The sequence below is a fragment of the Mauremys reevesii genome, linkage group 11 (genome assembly GCF_016161935.1).
Source record: "Mauremys reevesii isolate NIE-2019 linkage group 11, ASM1616193v1, whole genome shotgun sequence".
NCBI lineage: Eukaryota > Metazoa > Chordata > Testudines > Geoemydidae > Mauremys > Mauremys reevesii.
In genome coordinates, this window is record NC_052633.1 from 18687064 (window position 1) to 18711196 (window position 24133).

At 42.8% G+C, this 24133-nt stretch overlaps 1 protein-coding gene across 2 annotated transcripts; it reads right to left on the reverse strand.

Moving 5' to 3' along the window:
- Nucleotides 1-1034: 1034 nt before the first annotated feature.
- LOC120375124 (inducible T-cell costimulator-like) lies at nt 1035-15751 on the reverse strand. Of its 2 annotated transcripts, none has more exons than XM_039495831.1 (6): nt 15586-15751; nt 8268-8309; nt 5903-6238; nt 4428-4540; nt 3672-3762; nt 1035-2976 (listed from the first exon to the last, which is right to left on the reverse strand). In XM_039495831.1, exons 1-5 carry the CDS (start codon nt 15641-15643, stop codon nt 3673-3675), a joined length of 639 nt encoding a protein of 212 aa, XP_039351765.1. In that variant the 5' UTR covers nt 15644-15751; the 3' UTR covers nt 1035-2976; nt 3672. The 2 variants fall into 2 exon arrangements, with proteins under 2 accessions (XP_039351765.1, XP_039351764.1); XM_039495830.1 differs by having other exon boundaries at nt 5903-6241.
- Nucleotides 15752-24133: the final 8382 nt, after the last annotated feature.

A 24133-nucleotide genomic window follows, 5' to 3' on the forward strand; every position in this document is an offset into this window, starting at 1 on the left:
TGGGTAGGTGCAGGCTAGCCCTGGAAGAATGGAGGTTGGGGTCTCACAGGACATGTGAACATGTCACCTGATAGCAGGTTTAAGATGGATTCCAGTGCTTTTCCATTTAGAAGGAGGGGTGGGGACCCAGAGAGACTAAATATTCCCGCCTTGTGCCAAGGCTATAAAAGGGAGTGGAACAGAACAGAACAAAGAGGGCTGCCAGTCACCCCTGCTTTCCACCTAAGATGTCTGCTGGAACTAACAAGGACTGTACCGGGGAAAGGATTAGGCCCAGACTAGGCAGGAGTCTAGTCTGTGAAAGAAGCTTATTGGAACATCTCTGAGCGTGAGATATTACCTGTATCAGTTTCTTAATGTTAATACATTAGATTTGTGTGTTTTTGCTTTATTTTGCTTGGTGACTTACTTTGTTCTGTCTGTTATTACTTGAAACCACTTAAATCCTACTTTTTATATTTAATAAAATCACTTTTATTTATTAATGAACCCAGAGTAAGTGATTAATACCTGGAGGAGCAAACAGCTGTGCATATCTCTCTATCGGTGTTATAGTGGGCGGACAATTTATGAGTTTACCCTGTATAAGCTTTATACAGAGTAAAACAGATTTATTTGGGGTTTGGATCCCATTGGGAGCTGGGTGTCTGGGTGCTGGAAACAGGTGACCTGCTGAGCAGTGTTTGGTTTAAGTCTGCAGCTTTAGGGGCATGGACCAGACCTGGGTCTGTGTTGCAGCAGGCTAGCATGTCTGGCTCAACAAGGCAGGGTTCTGGAGTCCCAAGCTGGCAGGGAAAACAGGCTCAGAGGTAATTCTAGCACATCAGCTGATAGTCCCAAAGGGGTTTCTGTGACCGAACCTGTCACAGGCCTATTATACCTGCCACCCATAAATAAAGCACATATCTCCCAGTTCGTTGTAGGGATAAACTGCAAACACCCTCTTCCCTTTTCTACCTCCTCTTATGGTTGAGGGGTTTGTTTCCTCAGGATGGTGGGCGTGAAGTTTTCCAAGCAGTCTAAGAGCCACGTGGTGTAATAAAAACCAGATTTATTAAGAGCAGAGAGATCTCATATAAAACAAAGAAATAGCAAAGTTTTAGACTAGACCAAGCTCATCTAGAGAGGCTCGTTTCTGTAACAGGGTATGAAAATGTGACATTTTTAGAACTCAGTGATTTTTTTCCCCTGAACCACTTGGGGCAGACTCACACCTTGTCTATTATCAGAAAATACCTCAGAGACAACCTCTGGTTTCTCTTGGGAACTTGCAGTTTCATGAGACTCCTTCTCAGTCTAGTAATAGGTTCCTTTGGACTCACAGGTGTTACACAGGGCTCTCATAGCCAGCACATCTCACGGATAAGTAAGAGCTAGGGATTGTTCTCTAGCATCTTTCATCAGTAGATCTTCAAGTGGTTTACCAAGGAAGGCAGTTTCATTATCCCCATTGTACAGAAAGGGGAAGTCCTGAAGTCACCTGGCAGGCCAGTAGCAGAGCCAGCACTAGCACCCAGACCTGAGTTCCAGTGTAGTGCCCTAGCCACAGACAGTCTGGTTTGTTATTTATTATTTATTCATTATTATTTGTTGATTCTCTTTGACTCTATGTACTTGTCTGAAGGTAGGTCAGCTCGGCTGGGGACTTTCAGCCCTTGTCTGCAAAACCACCTCATTCGGGGTCCGTTGTTGTGGAGAAGCCCTTATGAGATACTCACTGCCTCCTTTCTAAGGCTAACTGTCCCTGATGGCAGAAGCCACTTGGCTTTCTGTCTGATAGAGAACGGAAATATTTCTTACCAGTATTTCTGCTCCGTAAATGAATTAGAGACATTGGTTTTAATATGATGCTCTAATTTTAGAGTAACTGAACAGTGATGTGCTATGCAATGCCTGGCAGGATATTCAGGTTTGATTCCCAGTGGGCCATTTAACGCATACTATCAATAGACTCTGAAGGTGATTGAGGCTTTGAGCTGCTCTAGGGGAAATGATAAAGGTCTGATGCAAAGCCACGAAAGCAAGGTAGTGCCAAGTTAAGACTGAAACTTCATCTTCCTCTGTTTCTAGGTGATGAAGGACTCTTGAATATTCTGGTCTTTTGTACCTTACCACGTATGTGCTGTAATACAGATAAACAAAGGGATGGGATAAGGAGGCTGTGCCTTGCTTTCTCATGTAGAGACTGATCCTGCCGCCCTTACTTATGTAATTAAGAGCCACAGTCTCGGGATTTTAATATATAAAATGTATACTGGAAGAATTTTGTTCTTCTAGAAAAAAACTCTGTAATTTCCCTAGCTCTACATGGAAAAGAGGATCCCTGCAGTCTGGGTTGTGAAGATGTAGTGAGAATCCAAAAAACTAAAAAAAAGATGCACAATAACTGAGATTCTAGATGACACTAGAAAGTACATTATACTCTCCTTCCATTGTTTCTCTATTGTCTGGAGTCCCCATCCAAGGGACAGAATGTATATATACACTGAAGTATCCTAGTGTGGTGCTGTTAAGAAGTGTGAAGACCAATCTTGCTAAACTGGTCATAACAAAGCAGTAATATGTGCAGTAAAATGGCTGCTGTTGCCGGCCATGCTTCTGGAGTGGGCTGTGGAGGTAGTATAGAAGAAACCTTCTGCAGAAGGTATAACATAGTTGCCCTATGTAGCACTGCAGCAATATCCTTGGCAAGGAAACATTCTACATTTTTCAACTACAAGATTTTTTTTTTTTATGTTGTCACACTTGATGTGCAGTCAATGGATTTGGCCATGCCCAGGTTAACACGGAATATCTGGAGCAAAACACGACTGGAAATAACTCTAGAGCTAATGTCTCATTGTTGAGCAGATCAGTATCGTGTGAGTTCAGGCTGGAAAAATCTCTTTGGCTGTGAAACTGACATTTCAAGTGGCCGGAGGCTGAAGGTTCCAGGAAACTTCCTGTGCCACAGGTGACCTACTTGCAAGTTCACACCTGGAACAGAAATTAAGAATTGGTTGTAAACAAGCCTGAATCACTCCAGCTTCTAGCTCTGCTCCCCTTCTAAATTGTGGCTGATTTCTATATAAGGGCCCATGTCGGGCGAAAGCTCCTGACACCCTCCCACACCTGAGCCAACAGCCACACAGCCTGGCCTTTATTGTAATGATCCAAAGTTTGATAAGCAGATATACTCAGAGCTGAACTAGAGGCACTTCCCCAGAGTCACTTTGGGAAAGACGCATCCGACAAAGTGGGTATTCACCCATGAAAGCTCGTGCTCCAAAACGTCTGTTAGTCTATAAGGTGCCACAGGACTCTTTGCTGCTTTTACAGATCCAAACTAACATGGCTACCCCTCTGATATTTGGGAAAGATGTGGCATCACAAGAGTCTGAATCAATTGATGCTTCACATCAGTTCCTCATTCTTGAAGTTATTACATGGCCCTGTTCTGGAGCACTAACATTTCTGAGGACTGGTCCACTATTCTGATCGGTAAGCTCTTTGGGGATTTTGCTTTTAGTTTGCTATTCCTGTTGGATGGCACTATGTACCCAGCTAAATTATAACAACTTATAACACACGCTCCTAAAGCCAGTTGGAGGCAGGTCAGGCCAACCCTTCCTAACAGAGAAAGCATGTTGCTAACGATGTAAGAATGATTCAGCAAAAAGACATAGTACAACCTTAGAACGCTGGTTTTCTAGCTGCATTCACTGCTGCCATGGGCATATATTCACTGTTGAACTCATGGGAGTTGGATTCACATTGCTGTGTCTGCAAAGAAAATGCCCTGAATTTAGTTGATTGTCTCTAACCCCCATTCACTCTTGCCTTTGTCCTTTTAATGGGGTGGTTAATCTCACTCTGCTTTCAATGGGATATTAAAATCAGAGCCTCCGAACATCACAAATCGGAAGAGGAAAGCAGACTCTGCTCAACAAAACTCTCTTCTTCTGTGGCTGTCACCTTTGTTTTTAAGAGGTTTTGCTCGGGAACAGAGCTGGAATTACTCCTCTTTCCCCTCTTGAAGAAAACAATCCCAAGGTATATTCGCTGACCTGTGCAGAGTTGCTCTTTCTTCCTATGGCTCCAGGTCTTTACATCAGTAGGCTAGTCTGACTTAAAAAAATTAAAACTGAGCTGCTGTCACTGATGACTGAATTCCATTTCATTGAAACTCTTAGCACATGCTGTGCATGTATCTGTAACACACCCTTGAGCAAGAAAGTACACTGCCGCTTTACAGCGCTGCAAAATAGTGCACTCGCCTCGTGAGGGTGGGTTTTTTTATAGTGCTGGGAGAGCTTTTTCCCAGCACTGGTGCCATGACTACACAGCCACGTTAAAACATTGCTAGTAAAGACATACCCTAAATCAAACTAAATCAGGCCCTCAACGTATCAGCTTTGGACCTAGGACTGTGTATGGAAATTGCTTACCTTCTTTCTTAAGCAACAGGCTACTATGCAGCAGATACAGGAAACCATGGAAAATGCAGTGATCCCAATAAGCATCCATGACATCATTTCTGATACAAAGCAGGTTTCTGAGTCTAGAACATATTAAAAAAAATCACTGAGGATTAGCAATCTAAATTATCCCCCCACACACACTTTGTGTAGGTGAGATCAATGCTTAGAGTGGTCTGGAAAAAGTGGGTGCCGGGGTGGGAGAATCATAATCTTGGAGTACCAGCTTTGGTAAGATAGTGACCCAGCTTGCTTTAAAAAAAAAAAAATTCAGGCTTGCAACCCCATGCATTTTAAGCAGTGGGGGAATTGGCAGAAGTCAGTGTTTGAGAGAGATCTAAATGATGTGATTGGTTGGCTTGGTGAATGGACTCGAGGAAGACACGCTGAGCATGAGGCAGAACGCAGCAATGGTCCAGAGAAGTTTGTGTGAGGAAGAAGTGAAAGAGGCATCGAGGCTAATATTGTTGACAGAGTGGAGGGGGTAAAGGACAAACTGAAAGGAGACCAGGGCTACATCATGGGTGGGCCTTGAAGGCCCAAACCAGATTGAGTATTAATTTAATGAGTAGCGCAGTGGGGAGGCACTGGTCCAAAGGCCTGGTGAGAGAGAGGAATTTGGAAGCAACATTTTGGATGAAATGGAGAGAGGCAAAGTTAGAGACCGGAGGAGAGTGCAGTAGTCAAGGCATGAGATGACACGGCTGTGGCTGAGCAATCTGGCTGCCCAGACACAAAGGAAGGGGAAGCTTTTGGAAATGTTAGGCAAGAGAAGTGACAGGATTTGGATCATAGATTAATCTATTTTTAAGGAACCACTAGATCATCAGATCTGACATAACATGGGCCATTGAATTTCACGATTACCCTGGTATTCCCCAGATGCTGGGGGAGGGAAGGGACGGAAGAAGAAGAGAGGACAACTGGGAGGATGGTTTTATTATCCATCCTAACAGAGGACACAGGCAGGGGCTTGGGTGGAGAGATTATAAACTTATTCAGCTAGAAGAGAGACACTTGCAAACCAGCCAAGGTGAGATATCTGAGACACAATGAATGGCAACTCAAAAGATGATTGATATTCATTCAGCACCCATTCGGGTGCAGTCACAGCCCCTTTCAGGTAGACAGCAAAATGTCCTTTAGATTTCGATAGACTGTCCCAAGGTATTTAACAGACGCAGGTCCTGATTCAAAGAGGTGAGCAATGGGAGTTGTGAGCACTCAGCACCTCTCTAGATCAGGCCACAAGTTAGATGTATGTATTGCTTCTGGTACAGATACTGATAACTAAGACTTTGCCTGTGACACATGCAGGTAAACCTCAGAATGGATTTTTGTGCTAATCTAGAATTAATTCAAGGTTTGTCTTTGGTATCTTAGAGAAACACTCTCATGTATATCTCTCTAAAGCTAGAGTAAGGAGATAGGGGCTGTGAACTTACCATGGATATACAAATAGGTTTCGTTTACCCTACAGTCTATGTAGGGAGCAGGTAAAAGGATTTCCAGGCAGCAGAGATAAATGCCGGTGTGCCTGCTTTCCAAATTTTTGAGAATGAAGGATGTGCTATTGCCAGAGTGCACCGGCTCACAGTAGCTGTTATTAGTTTCAGGTATTGACATCCCATTCTGCATGTGGAATGCACAGATGACCTGCCTCTCGTGCCCTTTCATCAGTGTCAGGCTGAATTCAGTAACATTTATAGGGTCGCCGAAGTTGAATTTGAAGATCCCATTGTGAAATTCAACTGTCACCTGGAGGTCAGAGACAGTAGATTCTTCTGAAGAGAAAAAAATAATTATACCATGCAGGAAAATTTCCAAGTAAATATCAAACCAGGTAAACATATCTGTAGCACTGAAATCTACTGAAGTGTGCATGTCCAGAACTGTCTGGTTTGGGGGAGTAACCCACAATGAGCATTCCCTTGATAGTGAGAAAAAGAGAGAAAAATATATCCTATATCACTTATGGACACCCTTGAATTCTGTTCCGTCTTGTTGCTGGGCAAATTTAATACAGTAACTCCTCACTTAAAATCAACCCGGTTAACGTTGTTTCATAGTTACATTGCTGATCAATTAGGGAACATGCTCATTTAAAGTTGTGCAATGCTCCCTTCTAACATCATTTGGCAGCCATATGCTTTGTCCACTGCTTGCAGAAAGAGCAGCCCATTGCCGCTAGCTGGTGGGGGCTTGGAACCAGGGGGCACCAGCAGTCCCCCATCAGCTCCCCCTATCAGCTCCTCGCTCCCCTAAGTTCCCTGTGCAGCAGCTGCCCAGCAGGCTAGCAATTGCAGCTGTCCCTCCCCCCACTGCCATGTGCTGCTCCTGCCCTCTGCCTTAGAGCTGCTCCCTGAGACACTTGCTTGCTATGCGGGGGGGAGGGGAGGAAGAGGGGGGCTAATGTCAGGGTGTCCCCCTTCCCCCTGCTCCTGCACCCCGCTTACCCCATCTTTCATAAAGCAGGGGGATGCACGACAGGGATCAGGATGGAGGGAGCTTGCTGGCAGCAGCTGCGGTCTCAGCAAGCTGATCTAATTAACAAGGCAGTGTACTTAAAGGGGAAATGCGCATATCTCTCTCATGCACACACGGTGTGTGTCTCTGTCTCTGTCTGTGATGCTGTCTCCCCTCCCTCCATTCCTGCTGCCTTGTAGAGTGTGAGAGTTAACCCTTGAGGGCTCAGCCAATTGCTAGTTCATCATTTAGCAGTAAGGCATTCCCTGGGAAATATCCCACCCTCTGACTCCTCCACCTCAACCAAGCTTCACAATCATCATCACTGTGTACCAGTATTAAACTGTTTGTTTAAAACTTATAGTGTGTGTGTGTGTGTGTGTGTGTAATATAGTCTTTTGTCTGGTGAAAAAAATTCCCTGGAACCTAACACACCCCCCCCCCATTTACATTGATTCTTATGGGGAAATTTGATTTGCTTAACATCGTTTCACTTAAAGTCACATTTTTCAGGAACATAACTACAACATTCAGATGTTGAAACAAGGAATAAAATAGCTTGTGAAGATGCTGCTGAATAAATATGTGCACTAACCCAGTGTAAGCTGGTGTAGGTCACTGTTAGTGTTTAGATACTGCATACTAGTTATTTGTGTTATGGTAGTGCCTAGAGGCTCCACTGAACCCAGCATTGTGTAGAGACACAGTTCCTGCCCTAAAGAGTTCATAATGTAAATAGACAAGACAAACAAAGAGTTGGAGAAGATGATGATCATATTCTTCTTTTACAGATGGGTAAGTGAGGCACAAAGATTTACCCAAGGTCACAAAGCTGTAGAATTGACTACAAATCTCCTGTGTCTCGGTTCAGTGTCTTATTCATAAAACCATCCTTCCTCTATGCAATAGCTATTAAGTTTGACCTTAATAATTGACATGTTTATATCTCCTCTTATCATTGAAGCTTGCTGGGGTAGGGAGAAGGAATATCACCCCTCACACCACCCAAAATCCACATCCACTCTGGCTGCAGGTGCTCACAAAAATCCCTGAGAACTGAAGCCATCACCTCATATGCAGCGAAAATTATTCAATTTTTTTTGAGAAGTCAATTAAAACACCTGACTGAGGCTCTCCTAGTACCTCCCAGTTTGGCTTTTGTAGGAGTCAGTAGCTAACAGAACTGGGAAACCCTTTGGGAAGATGCATGAATTGCAATGTCCATTGTAAAGAAGGACATGTTTCCATTTCAAGAACCAGTTTATTGTGATACAAAAAAATATTTACAGCCCTCCTAAGACAATTTATGGAAATATTAGCTGTTATTTTAAAAATGGCTCTTACCTATATTTTTGCATAGTCGATGTGATGAACAGCATTCAGTTCCTGAAAAATAAAATGTAATTTGCTGTTTAAAATAACTAAGGGGTCATAATGTGATGTTAAGATGGTGACATCATTTTCTAGTGCTAAAAAATAAAATCCTACAGTGCAATAAAATCATTGCAAAACATTAAAATCAGACGCTAAAGAGCATTAATTGATCCAGCATTAAGATCAATCACTTATGTAGCATTCATTAATTCTCACAACACCCACACAAAGTAAGTATTATCTGTATTTTGCAAGTAGAAACTGAAGCTACACGTTAAGTAATTTGCCTAAAGCTACAGAGGGAATGTGTGTTAGACAGGATTCAAAATCAGAAGTTATTGGACCATGTACTCAGATGATAGTCAAGGCCTTATATTTCTCTTGTCAGGGCTCCTAAGATCAGAAGGATGCCAGCCAGATAGAAAAGTCTGGTTCTCCACTTCTGGTGATATTTTCAGTAAGGCTTTCAAAAGTCACTTGGATTGAAAGACTCACTTCAAGCAACTTTATTTTGCTGTGCTAGGGAAATAGAGTGAGAATAGTTAATTAAGAATTTTAATGAGCCAATATATTATTGTTTGGATATGACAGTATTGTCTAGTGGCCCCAGCCAGACTCAGCCCCTATTGTGCTTGGTGCTGTACAAAGCTATTCTAAAATCCAGTCACTGCCCCAAAGAGCTTGCAATCTTGTCCCAGTTCTACAAACACACAGGCATAGATAATTATATGCTTCAGTCTTTGCAGAGTCTGGCCCAGTATGCTCTGTTTCTGCACTCAAGTGGTCTTTCATATTCATGCTTTGTACTTCTTTGAAGTTTTGTTCACCCACTTGTTGCCCGTTGGCCAGGGAAGTGCCATAAGCAATGTACCTCTCCTACACCAAGCACACTAAAACCTCCTTATTAGCAAAGACATCAGAAATACCAGCTGTTTGTCAGACTAAAAAAAGTCCTTGAAAACATTACTTTTTGTCATGTCTATTGTACATTATTTTAAAAGTTGTTGTATTTTGACAACTAACTTCTTTCCCAGTAGTAAAAAGTATTAAGTGTGGAGAGGGGGAATGAGGCAGAACTTGAAGAAGCAAGTGGCTGCAAGCTTCTCCCTACCTTACTCTCCATTAGACCTTAATGCATCCTGAAGAGAGAGAGCAAGAACGTACACTCTAGTGAGTAGGGAGATCTGAGTTCTATGTCCACAGACATGCTAAGTGACCTTGGGCAAGTCCCTCCATTCCTCAGTGTCCTCTGAACATTTAGTAATATGTACATCCCTGGCAGGTGCCCAGAGACACTTATGTTGTTGAATATTTGTAAAATATTCTGAGGTGTTCAGTTGGCGGGTGCTACAGAAACAAGATATTCTTGTCACCCCTGTATGACTGAGTCATACTCTTCCTCTGTTACCACATGGCCTCTGGTCCACTATGCCCAGTCACTTACCCTTGTCTGTTGCTATGATAGTTCTAATAGTCCGTACCACTTTCCGGGCTATTGCCATGTATGTGAACACTCAAGATATTGGTGTCCCATTCCCACGGGTGTGGTGATAGGACAGATAGGTAAAACGCCCAGGTGGAGTATAGATGTCAGCTCCAGTATATGCACTACAGACCAAAACTTGTTATACAATAAAGTAACAAACAGAAAATGCCAGCACCAAGAGGAAGGATGAACATGAAAATAATTCTTGCTGCTTTGCATATTCCTAAGTAAAGTTTGATGGGGGGAAAAGTTGCTGTGCTATTGTTAATTATTTTAAGTAAAGATTTGGTAAATACTGTCCAATTGTAGGGGCTGTAGTTTGATAGTTAGTTTTAACATTAGGCAGCACATTGACAAATCAGTAGAGGGAAGAAAAAAGTTCAAAATGTATCAGTGGTAAAGCTTACAGTGTTTACCTAGTATTTTAAATCTTATCTAATATTTTTGAGGCATATTTAATAGTAGTCTGGGGCTCTTTAGATTTTGGTTCAATTGCTTTGGTTAAATAGAGCCAAATTCTGCTATACTTTCTAGCACTGAATAGCATCTCACTCCACAAATAGCCTCACTAAAGTCAATGGGACTATGTGATTATGTATGCTTAAGTGGGCCACAAGCTTTACACAGCAGTGAATTTCATCCTAAAAACCCATGCAGCACTAGGGTGACTAGACAGCAAGTGTGAAAAATTTGGACGGGTGTGGGAGATAATAGGAGCCTATATAAGAAAAAGACCCAAAAATCGGGATTGTCCTTATAAAATCAGGACATCTGGTCACCCTATGTAGCACACTGTTTCCACACCCCCTAGTGGCTGGTCCACATAGAGGATAGCAAGCTAATTTTGCTACAAGCTAATGGAGTTATTCTTTTTGTGCAAGTGGTGGTGATCTGTTCTTTATGCTGAGGTGTCATCCTTACTGCTGACCAGCGATAGAAATGGCGGGGGAGGGTCATTAAGCATATAACTCATGTGAGACTGTGCCCAGCTGAAGGATAGTTTGTATCTTCCTGAGCCCAGAATTTTAACCACCAAGAAGACTGAGGACTGATAAGATCATGTCACTGAATAAACATTTTGGTAAATATGATGTAATAATCAGTTTCTGTGGAGTAACAGGTGAAAATGCTGCCAGGCTGTAGTACTGCAAAAAAGGGTCTGCGAGTTGAGTGAGTCAACTGTAAATTGAGTAAATTGACTGAGTCAACGATGTGATGCAGTTGCAAAAATGACTAATATGCTTGGGTGTATTAAAAGGAGTGTTCTAAGACATGAGAAGTAATTGCTCTGCACTGCTGAGCCCTCAGCTGGAGTAGTGTACCCAGTTTTGGTTGCCACACACTAAGAAACATGGACACATTTGAGAGAGTCCAGAAGAGGGCCATAATGATAAAATGTTTAGAAAACCTGACCTGTGAGGAAAGACTCAAAAACTGGGCATGTTTAGATTGGAGAAAAGATGACAAGGGGGAGGATGCAGCTCCTTGTCCTACCCTCCATAGACAAGATATAAGCTAAATCTGCAGCAAGGAAGAGTTAGGTTAGATATTAGGAAAATCTTTCTATTTATAAGGATAGTTAGGTATTGGAATAGGTTACCAAGGGAGGTTAGGGAGTCCCTCTCATTGGGTAGTTTTAAGAACAGGTTAGACAGATTCCTGCCAGGGATGGTCTAGGTATATATTGTCCTGCCTCAGCATAGCAGCATGGAGTAGAAGACCTCTCAAGGTCCTTTCCAACCTTACCTTGGTGATTCTGTGATTATCGCAGCATAAAGAGAGCAACTCCTGTGAATGAGGTTTTAATGATGTATAAGAGAACAACAAAAGATGAGCCGTTTCACAAGCATACTTCATAAGCCCAAGTTAGCTTTGCCACTGAAAGCTGTGTTTTTCCTTGCCAAAATGGAGACTGTCATGAAGTGTTGCAAAAATGTCTCTGAAAATTGCAAGATGATTAATATAGAAATTGTAGCGAATACTGTTTTCTAACTACTAGGTAGTATTGGGTGGAAATGAATTCCAAACTGTGCAAACCTCTGAACCTTTAGAGTTCTTGCCAGTAGCTAGTGGTTGCTTTTGCTGTCTTCACTGTCCCAAATGTGCAGCTTTAACAGGTGATACAACTTTGCAAAATCCTATTCACCCAATCACTTGGAATGGGTAACATTTCTGACAGGCCAGTACAACATCATTAGCTTTTTCATTATCATCAGTCATTGTGGAGTGAAGCAGACAAGGAGATTTGTGTGTCCACATGGATAATTTTTTCTTGTTCCAGGATTGGATGTTACTTCTGGGACCCCATCAATCCTGGATAGGAACTAGCTAGATACATTTGTGATGTCGCTCCCTAACATACATGTAGATGCGATGGGTGGGGTGTATAAGCACTGCTTTTTATACTGAGTGAAAATGGCCTCTTCCTTTTCTGTATTAAAGCATTTGGAATGGTGCCATCTTTAAGGTTGTATTTTTTCATTAAAATCAGGCTGAAGTAATGCAATAGCAATAAGAAGCCTGTGGCAGGGGTTAAAATCTCACACAGGCAGGTGTAACTCTGGACTTAAGTGGAGTTTCTCTTGGTTTACCCTGGTTTAAGGAAAAGACTCTGGCCACTTATATTTCTGGTTGCAATGTGGAGCGGATGGGTACAGGCATGTGTGTGCAGACATGCGTGCATAAACTATGTTGGCTTCCATAAGAGATTAAAATCTGCTTCTAACTCAGTCCCGCCAACATGCTTCCTGAGTTAGAGCATCTTCCTGAGCATCTTCAATAGAGTCAGTGGGCACTTTGGAAAGGGCTCAAGGATTTCTGCCCCATTGGTGATTGGATGGCCAGTAACCAATAGGTGTTTTATTTGCCAGCTGGCTACCAACAGCTACTGGCTTTCAGACTGGTCAATGACTCAATGCCATTTGCAAGCAGCCCAGATAAAATTGCAGCTGGCCATAACAGACTTAAAAAATAAAATAAAGTTTAACCCTCATTTTGAAACTTGGAGTTGAGGGTGGGACGGCTGGGTGGAAATAGTCTTGGACCATTGGGCGAAGGTGAAGGGATTTTGTTTTTGTTTTGTGGTTTGACTGTCAGAACAGAGCCTTAGTTGTAACGTACTCATGAAAGTCACAAACTTTCTCAGCTGCTGAAGATGAGCTTGGATTATTTTTTTCTTCTTCCAGTAGCATAAAGAAAACAAAAACAGCTTTAAGTCACTGTAGCACTGACCCTTCCAGCCCCTCTAAGCCGATGCCCTCTGAACTCAGTTAAACTACTCACATGACTGAAGCTAAGTGTGAGCATAAGGCTTTGTAGAATCAGGGCCCAGACTCAAAGAGCAGAGCTATCCTACAGGAAACAAGGTGGTGGCCACAGATGTACTACTTTCCTGTCTATGCTATAAACATAAATATTATGGTGGTCCCTATTAAAATGTCAGCATTTGCCATTCAGTACCTCACTCCAGTATCTGAGATGAGCATGGCTTCTCCCTACAGGAGGTTTCCATTGTAACCCACGATAACTGTTGGCAAATGTTAACTTTTTTTAATGGCTACATGAAAAATATAGACTAGACAACTTTCCACAGCCAGAACCCCACTGCTGTCTGATCTGCAGCCCTATGGCAGTGTTACCATGACCTTTAGACAGGCAGTTTACTAATATGGAATCTCTTGGAGATTTTGTGGAGAAATATGCTAGGGAAATTTGTTTGAGGGAGAAATTCAAAGAGGACCAATGTAAAGCCCTACCAAGGTGAACTGAATAAATACAAAACACTCGCATCAGATTGAGGGCCTGATGTTTTCGTTTTCTCCATTTAGTCCCCGGTCCTGCATGCCTTATGCAGGAGCAAATTCCATTTAAATGAAGTCAATAGCTGTCTGGGTAGGGACTGGAGCATGAGGCTGCACAGTCTCATAGTGATTTCTTTATCACAATTAGGCCACAAAGTTGCAAAGACTAAAATAAATTTTAATTTACATGGCACAGTTTCTGAGTAGAAATATATCCATAGATCATGGCTAGGGCCTGCAAATCTGCAGGCATTTTTGTTAAAATGCTGCTACGTTTTTCCTACTGAAATTCTGCTAAAATGCTTGGAAATAGTATTTGATAGGGTAACATATTCCGTAAATTCTTTGCATCCTTGTTGACATAGTCTAAATCAAACAGCCCATTATTTCGCCCCGGCTTGTCCATTTTAATAATAATAATAATAGTAAATAATTACTGTGTTATATGTTGAAAGCAATGTAGAAAAACATTTCCTGAGAGATTTCATTTCTTCCCTCAGAGGAGTTTTGGAAATCACCCTCTTTACCCTCCCTTTGCTCCTCCTTTTGCCCTGATTCCCAGCTTGAGGGTCAAAAAAAATTCCAGGGTCCGAGAGAACATTCATTTACAGCCTTATTCTTTTTGTAGGACATGTCCTTTCCAATGAATCCAGCTACACTGGATAAAACATGTTAGCTGGACGTTTCTGCCAAAATGGAAGTGGTTAGTATTGATGTTTGGTTTTCATTAATAGCTTTTCAGGTTAACTCCTCATTGAGACGAGGGCCAGCTCACACACTACTGGAGATATTGGGTGAAATCCTGACTCCACTGAAGTCAATGGGAGTTTCGCCTTGGCATTCCATAAGGCCAGGATTTCATCCATTCTTCCAATCTGCCTGTTTGGAGGCTTAGGATGCCGGCACTACATTAGCTAACATTCTGAAGCATATCTTCACAATCAGAAGGGCTAGAAAGTCTTTTTTACTTAAATAAAAGCTTAATTTCTGCATAAAACCCTGAAAGTACTGAAATTCCACAGAGACTTTAAACCTGCTTTATATCACTGGAATTTCAGTAGCACATACTTCCAATGGCCGTAGGCACGACCTTCAAAGGAACACATTTAAATGGGGCTTAGTAATAATACCCACCAAATCCCAAACTTCATAGTATTGTTACTTAGGACAAATCACACTAAATCCTACAACAGTATGTAGGTTAATGAGATTTCTTATTTTAATCAAATATTGACTGAATTTCTGCACTGGAATGGTATGTAATGGAAGGTGAGTTTCAGAGAAGTTAAAAAGAAGCGAGCTTTTACATTATACTTTGTAGACTACAATGCTGCATTAGGGTGCTGAATCCCATAAAATGCCTCGACAGTGTTATGGTCATTTTCAGATCGATGGCATCACCCATGGCTCCTTGTAAATCACTCTGCATTTCCAGCCTGCAATATAAATGACCTATACCACTTCTCCAGCCCATATGTGTTTTCCAAGTTAAAAGAATTCCCCTCCCAAACATGACTCCTCCTTGAAATCAATAGCTCAGTATGGATCCCCTTATACACTTTTGCATTTCTAATAGATTAGATTCTGCTCCATAGGGGAAGATGGCTAAAGCACTACAATAGCTACATCTGAAAGTATCAGAGGGGTAGCCGTGTTAGTCTGGATCTGCAAAACGTCTGTTAGTCTATAAGGTGCCACAGGATTCTTTGCTGCTTTTACATCTGAAAGGTCACTCCAAGCAGATGAGTGAAGAATGTAAACAGCCAAAGTGCATATTTTCACGTGTCTCAAAGACAGCGCGAATGTTCTGTGCTGGCACCAACCTCTGCGGTGGTGGTAAGGCTGAGACTGACATCTTTCCTCTTGGCAACTATTTTTTTTAACTGTTTCTGTTCCCTCAACCCCATCCCGAGTCATTCCCCATTTACACATCTGGTCATCGTGTATCTTAAATGCCTTATGGATGATTATTGTAAGAAGCAAAACCCCAAATGTCACTTACCACAGAGAGCTTCCAGCTGAAAGCAGAGGAGACAGAATGTTAAAACTCCTGACTTCATACTTGTCTGACACAGACACCAGCCCCAGCCGTCTGGCTTAAGTTTTCAAAGCTGAAGAAGAGTTCACATTTTTGTCTTTGTTGCCCCTTTCATAGGAAAGGAAGTGGTTTTGTGGGCAATGAGTGGAATTATACAATAACTTAAAGGGCTCTTTTATTTAAATAACCCATAGCAACATTATAGCTATGTCAGCAGCGGTTTTGCTATTACACGCGTCTGTGCGTGGGGGGGGGTGGCTGTGTTTTTGCTTTTGTTTCCCCCTAGTTCACGTCTTACTTTCATCTTCCCAGCAGCGACAGCATCTGTGTCATTAGTTTACCTCATAGAATATAGGCCACCTTCGATATTCACTTTCACGGGTGGCTACTTCCAGCTTAATCCATCCCCTGCATGCACCACCATCACCTATCTAGTATGTGTCTTGCAAATACCAGTGGCCAGCAAGCCAGTTATGACATAAATTTGTTTTGGTTCTTTATCTATTTCAAATTGCTTTCTCACAAGCCACTGTCCACCATCTGTTTCTCTTAAACCACTTGTTGCTGTCTTTGTTTTAAAGCCGTTGGCGGATACAGTAAGCCTGAGGGAATGGCTTACTGGACTACGCATTGGAATCGAAGCACCCAGAATTCAATGGAAACCCAAAGTCAAATCCCAGGTGGATCAGCTCAGCCCTCTATCTTTCAAGGAGCTCATTCCAATGAGACCTTCAAACCCGAGGTCCTGTTTGATCTGCATGGACATTAACGATCTCATGGCCTCTCTGTAAAAGTGGAGGGAGTGTCCACAGCCAACATTTTCTCACTCTGCTTTTGTGTTGCTGTGCTCTGAGCTGCTGCTCTTTGTCCCAGAGGAAGCTGCACATGTGTGGGTTTAGGGAATGCTTTAGGATCCTTTGGGATCAAAAGGGCTACATCCATGTCCAAATGATTATTTATACATGTATATTTTTATTATTGGAGCTGGCGGAAGATGGGGAAAAACTTAAGAATTTAGTTCATTTCAGCTGCATTTGAGCCTGTTAGCATTCCTGAATTTACAAAGATGATCTGGATGGCGTTAGTGTGCTCTACCCATGGAAATACTTGGATGACCCATTCAGACACTGTGCAGATTTTCCAGAGACTGACCTTGATTCAGTTGGGATGTGCTTTGAATGTCACCAAATATCAAATCATTTATAAATAACGGGACTGGCTTGCACATGCTTTGCAAAGCGAAAATTCACCACCTTGGGTGAATACTCTTTTTAGAGATTAATTTACTCTCCCCTTTCTCAGAAAGTGCTGTTTCTCCCAGCATCATTGTCAGGAAACTTTTAGAGGGATAGTGGCTCACGGCAGTTGAGCCGGTTCCTGTGATGGTGAGCCAGTGCAGCCTCTGATCACAAGCGGTATAACTTGCTAAGATGAGAAGCAGCCGGGTCTAGGTAACGAAGCGCAGGACTGAAAGCAAGGGGCTCCTATATTCGAATCCAACCCTGTACAGAATCTCTTATTGCCTTTAGCCTCCTTTAGCCTTCTGGCCTTTGTTTTCTTCCTCTGTAAAATGGGGCTAATACTTTCCCACCTCACAGGGATATTTTTACTGAGAAAAGCTAATGCCGGTTCCAGCTGACATCTGGTGCAACAATCTGTTTCCACAGCACGCTACCTAGATCTGTAGCTATTTTTGGTCTCTCACACGTGTTTCCTTTTTCCAACCTACATTGGGCCCAGCAGCTCACTTCTCTTCCCCCGTCATTTTATTCTTCTAAAATTCTTCAGGGTCACCTTCCAGTCGTCTATCCATCTATTCCTCTAACAGCTTCTTCCATTCCACCTCTCCCCTCTTGGCTTCCCCTTGTGCTCCTCCACACACCAAACAGACCCTCTTTCAGTTGCACTGACTCATCTCTTTGGAACTTTTCCCCTTCCTCTGAGCTACTAAGTCACATCCTGTCTTTAAATCTTACCATAAACCCTACCATACCACTAAGATTTAAACCCCATTTGCCCCTTCCCCGTTACTGCATCTTTCCATTCGCCCCAGTTATAAATAATCTGGGAAAGTCCTTACTTTCAACTTTGCTGCTTCTAAATAATAGAACACAACACACGCAGTTCAGCTGGGAAATGACCTCGTCCAGCCCTCAGCCAATTCAAGATTGGTCTCTATAGTGTATTGCTTTGTCCTGTCTAATTTCAGATGGCTCAGATGGTGGTAGCACAGCCTAATAGAACTCACTGTGAGGATTTTGCTTCTGATATTCTTCTTTGCTCAGTTCAATTGTTCAGTTCAAGTCCTGCTCTAGCTGTGTTACTACCCTCTCCCTACCAGCAGCTAGTTATCTATCATATGCCCTTTATTCATCTTTTAACCGAGTTATACATTTTAACATTTCCGCAGTCTGTTCTTTTTACCTGACTCTATATTCACCTCCCAGTTCTCTGCTTCTGCCTGTAAACGGGCAACTGGCCACAGCTGTGCTCAGTCTTCTCTCTCTTGCAAAGCATTTTGTGATCCTTTGTGTGAAGATGCCAAAGTCTGTCTATGCAAATGATATTATATTTTCTCCTGCTGCTCCTCATTCTCTGCTTCAATAACTGGCCTATATTCTGGAGCCTCTATGCTGCCCCCCCTTAGGGTCAGAGCACAAAACTTCCACTCTGGTGCTTTTATTTTTTTTCTCTAAGGGAAGCGGGGGGGGGGAGACTGACTTCTGTGCTATTTTTAATTTTTGTTGTGGCTTTCAAGCCTCCTCTCCTTCCTGTTGAGTATGTAAACAAGTGACAGTCAGTCAAGGAGGCAGAGCCTTTGGCCTGAAATGCAGCTCATTTCTCTCTCTTGTTATTACTCTGATTTTTCTTCCAGCTCTGTGGGACACTGCAGTGCAGGGCAATGGAAACAATCAGGACGCACCTCAGCTCAGCAGCAGGGCAAGTGCTTCTCTGCAGAACAGATACGATGAGTTGGGTTTCCTGGGGCGGGGCGGGTGGCTCTTCTTCTCAGTAAATGCTATCTAGTTCGGGTATCTGATGAATCAATCTCTCGAAAGTGTAAGATTAGCTCCTTCCGAGTATTTCACACCCTAAGAAAGAAAAACGGTGGTCCATAAAATCCTACCCTACACGAAGTAGTTAATGTGTAGACAGAGTCATGTGATGTCTGAATCTAAGCTTTCCTTTAAAAAAACCCACTATGTTTCTTCCCCTCATCATTAGGAAGGAAAGCAGACAGCCTCCAGGAGAGGGAAGATCTGTAGCCATCAGAACCACAGAAGAAGCTGCCTGCCCCCATCCCCTGTTGCTCTGGATGGACAGGGCCCCCCTGCTGCTGCAGCAGCTCCAGGGAGGCTAACCTGTCACCCTGAGGGGCCTGGAGTGGGAGGGGAAAAGCCACCAGTCCAGCCTCAGCTTGAGTGGAGGCTGTGTGGAGCCCCGTGCAGGGATATGCCTAGGGACCTAGTTCACCTTTATCTGGCTCTCTATGTAGACAGTGGGTATCTGTGTACATCTGTCATGAAAGTGTGAGACCATAAAATCTAACACCTTTGTGGGTTTTGGACTCAGAAGCACAGTGACCGTACGACACTAAACTAACCACTAGAAAAATCTTTGCACTAGAATTACTCAGTGTGTGTCGGTAGGGTGGGAACGCCCACCTGTGGTTATTTGGTCAACAACACTTTGGATTGAAAGAGGTTTTGCCGTGGTGGGTGGGTTTTGTGGTATGGCTTTATCTCACCGATGTTAGTGTTTGCTGTTTAAAGGTAAACTTTAGTGTCAACTGCATAGGCGGGGCTTCAACATGGAGTCTCTGTCGGTAGTAAGTTCCAGTGAGAAGCAAGCTGATGGCATGTTCATCTGAATCTAAAGATGAATGTTGAAAATGGCAAATTTAAATGTGACATGAAACAAAGCAAAATTAAGAGTTGGATTTTCAAACGCACCCGAGTGACTTAAGAGCACACGTGATACTGACTTTCCCCAGTGGACTTAGGCACTTTTCAACATCCCATCTTAAAAGCTCATCTTAATTTGAGGGTTTCTTTCTGAACAAGCTACACGGAGCTTTACTATGCAGTTCCCATTATAGAGAGGCTTAAACAAATGCTGCTTTGGTAGGAGTGGCATATCAACCTAGAAGAGAGGAACCCCAGCTTATGTAAGAATAAAAGCAAAGCTGCTCTGTTTTGCATGTGTTATGTTCAGAACTACTTGATCTATTTGTGCTCTACACATGTGCAAAGGGTAGGCAGAGGACCCAAGGAGCCAAACACTACTTCCAACCTGCAGGTCAGAGAAAAGTAAAAACCGCGTGCTCCTTCGTGCTCAGGGCCTGCTCCACTTCTCCATCCCCTGAGTTAGGAAGATCTGACTGAGTACATTATTGGGTGCATGATGCACCTGCTAAAGGAATGTAGCAGCTGGCATGCTACCCCAGAGTGCTGGGAGAGTCAAGAAGGATTTGGTTTTTTGAGGCAAAATTCCTCCTAGACCCTGCCCCCATCCCCACCCCAAACCTTCCTCTGAGACAGGGCTGACATGGTTGAGCCATTCATAACTTAGTAAAAATGCCTCAGATCCATCCTGTACATTAATGGATCCACACACACACACCCCATCTTGCAGTAAGAATGCTGCAGAGATTTGGGACATTGCTGTCGATTGGAGGGGAGTTATTTTTTAGAAGGGATGGCATGAAAGGGATAGAAAAGTGTAGCAATATATGACTAATGAAGAGTAAGCCAAGTTGCTTCTGAGCCTGCCCAGCGGCTCACAGAGAATTCTCTGCGTTGTCACATGGATCTCAATAACTCTCAGTGATTGGGCAGGTAAAAAAGCTGGTTCTAGACAGGATTCCCACAGGAACATACAGGTTATATGTTCCCTTTCTCATCAGTATGTAGTAAGGGAGAAGGCATGAGCCCTATGTTACATACAAGCCTGATTATTATGGGAACTAGGTTCAGCTGAATAGTTAAACTAGGAAGTTTTGCTAGTGAAACTCTTCAGACGGCAAGGGACACACAGATGAATGAGGGGAGATGGTTTTTTAAAGACTCCATTCATGATGGTCCCTCTGCCTCTGGGACAGTTCACAAAGTAAAGGCCCTTCTGAAGACCAGGAGCTCCCAGCACTGCCCAACCTGCAAGGAGACTTTTTGTTGCCCTCTGTCCTGCTCTCCTCAGATACTCCTTTATTTAAGGGCTCTGTGGTACCCCCCTGAACAAAGCTTCACATGTGGGCCACGCACTTTCCTCTGGAATAATATCACATATCAATATGCAAATGCATTCATGCTAATTGGTGACCAAGCCTCTTGGGGTACTAACAAATGTTCACTGGTTGCCGTGACCTCATAGGGCTCCCTTTAGACTTTACAGAGTCTGGTCATACTATTGTCATCCTTTCTGTTCTCCCAAACACAGAACAAAGATAAATGACATCATGCAATTGCTTGGAACTGCCACATGGGGGTGCTGCTGATCTATAGTTTATCTCTTTGTCAGCCAGTTCAGCAGGAAATTGGTTCCTTTCTTTCGCCAACAGCAGCTACAGTCTGAAAAATGTCTCCAGTAAAAGCCTTTTAAAACAAGAACAATCAGAAGAAACCCCAGAAGCGTCTCTTATTCAAATGCGGTGATTATGCACGGATAATGTTACAGGCGGCTCTTGTTACATCTGTGTTCATCAATTTACATCTTCTGATCCGTCTAGTTCCATTGAAAGGCAATCTTCCTCTGAGAAACAGTACTTCACTGGCTCTATGGTTTTGTCTGTAGCAAAGGGAAGTTCACTTAAATGCAACTGCTTTATGAGCTATGGCAGGGTGCATTGGTCAGTCTCAGTTAACGAGGTAACTGGGGAGAGGTAAGTTGGGGACTGGTTTCCCATTTCATTTACACCAGTGTAAACCAAGCATAACCCATGGCCTTTAGTAGGGTTACTACAGAATGTAACTGGTGTCGTGAGCATCAGAAGCTGGCTGTAGATTTTAAAGCCGGCAAAGCCTGATTTTTGCATGTTATTTCCCAGGATTCCGAGTTGAAATAATCGCAGCGTACAAATTTTAAAGAAAACTCTTGGCCTCAGTGACGGAATGTGGAGCGTGCTCCAGAGATACTGGTGAAATGTCTTTGTTGTCCGGCTCCGAGCTCACTGTTTCTGTTTGGACAATGGCGGGGTAGTGGAGGACTGCTCACCATACTCAGACAGATTTGCTACGTCTCACCACAGAGCATAAGGCTCATTCTTCTATGCAGGCATCAACACTATGTTGATCCAGGCTCGTTAGTTGGATGACAAAGCACTAGCTTGTTAAAAGCATTTGAATCAAATCATGCTACGAAACAGAAAAAGAGCAAGAGACAACGGAATAGCTGAAATGAAAGTCATTGCTCAAGATGACATTGCGTCGCTATTGTTTCGTTTTGAATGTAACTTTTTCCCTCCTTGAGGGGAATAGGTTCGGGCTGTGATGCAAGACTAACACCCGATTAAGCTATTAGTGAAATCAGAATCATAACGGCAAGAGGACAGCATTCACCCACAAAGAAGAGAGAGCTTTCAGGATAAAATGTTCCTATATAGCCCACAATCTATATTAGGAGAGAATATTGGCCTTCTAAACCATTTTTTAAAATTGATTTACCAACTGGGAACATAGTAGTTAACTGATGGGTATACAACAGGTGCTAAAACACATGCTTGCCTTTCCATTGTCAACATTATTTCTAAGGTGATGTAGGGACTGAAAACAAATGCAAAGCAAGATCGGTGTTCAAGCAAGTACATAATATTGGCCTGCCCACAGGTTAATTTGGAAAAGGGGACGTTAAGAACTGAGGCAATGAAACATGTGAAGAGGATCTTGTGTAATGTCTCATCAAGGTAGAATAATTCCATCCTATCATGATAGCCCAAAATCCAAAGTCTCTGTAAAAGGGTTCTATAGAATTACAGGAAATCTCAGCAAGGAGCTGCCTTACAGAAGCAAAGGGTGAATTCTTCCCCTCTGTAAGCAATAAAGAGAATTTGGCATATTAATGAGAATCATAATGAACTAAACATAGAAATCAGTCATGTATTTTCTCTAGAGAGCACATATGATTGAAATGACTACCATAAAACATTACTTTTAACCACACGGATCACACATTTTGTTTAACTGGCCCCTTCTTGGGTTTCTGGGCTGTTTTGCAGATGATCTCTGGGTGTTTCTAACAATTTCCTAACATATACTTTGTTCAGGAGAAGGCACAATATGTTTTCCTTGCTTATATCACTTGTATCCCTGGCTTTGCAGAATTTAACAAGCTTACTTCCATCTCTTTGCCAGGAAGCACCTGTTTCTCAAATTGAGTTCAGTAGGAATTCAAGTGCTCTGCATCTCTCAGGATCAGCCCCTAATGATCTTTTCATTGTGAGCAGCGAGTCTCTCTCTTAGCCTGAATTAATGGATCGATATGAGGGGAGAATGTATGCATTGTCTCAAATTGTCTGTCTTGTTGGATAGATCTCAAGCCTTAGCATTTTTAATCTTCGCACAGAAAGCCGGAAGGCTGACACTTCTGTTGTTAAACAAAACAGCATTTATATTGTATTAATGCCTACAGGCCAACCGCAGGGTCCCCATTGTGCTGTTTGTGGTGCTAACTTCAGTCTCTTGTATGGAAGCTCCACTTTGACTGAGCCATCTTAAAGATTTTGGGATGCCACCGTTCCAGAAGTGGGTTCACAGCTGAGCTAGCCTTTTCCCCAGAAAACAGATAATGGATATACCTGAATTTTATCTTAGAGTTAGCAAAGTTTAAATGGTAGCTGGTCATTCGATTAGCTTCAACAGACCCAATCTACTAAGAAACGTTCACACACTTATTTTATGTATCTCTTTATCTCAACTCAACACAAAGGGTTGACTCTATCAACTTTCCAGTTATTGGCAGATATTTGTTTGTTATATTTTTACTTTAAATCTTGTCAGTACACAGGGGACTGAACAGATCTGGGGGGGAACGAAATGTGCAGCCTTTTACTTCTCTCACTGCTTTGGATCCAGCCTGTGTAAGTAACAGCGGCAAGATTTTGCCATCAGAAGACTGTTGATGGCTTCTGTCCATTCCCTAGAGGACAGGTGTCCATATCTCAAACAGCAGCCTCACAACTGACATTTGCTGTTTCAGACTCAAGTACCCTCTCAGCAGCAGAGCAGGTCAGGAGTGAGGTGTGCTGGTAGTGAACATGGAGGAAGCTTGTGTTGCTGTTGTCTGTCTCATACTTCTGAGTACAGATGGGCTGCAGTCTCTGGGCCTGACACCCAACATCTCTTACAGCCCAGGAATAATTAATTGTTGGTATGGTTGTTAGTTTTGGTAGTGCCCTCAAAATGCGCTAGGCGCTGTACAAATGTAACCTATGGGTTAATGTGTGTTATCAGTCCCATTCTGTGTCTAATCCCAGAGGATGAGAGTTTATTACAGTCTTGGCTCATTAGTTCAAACTGTA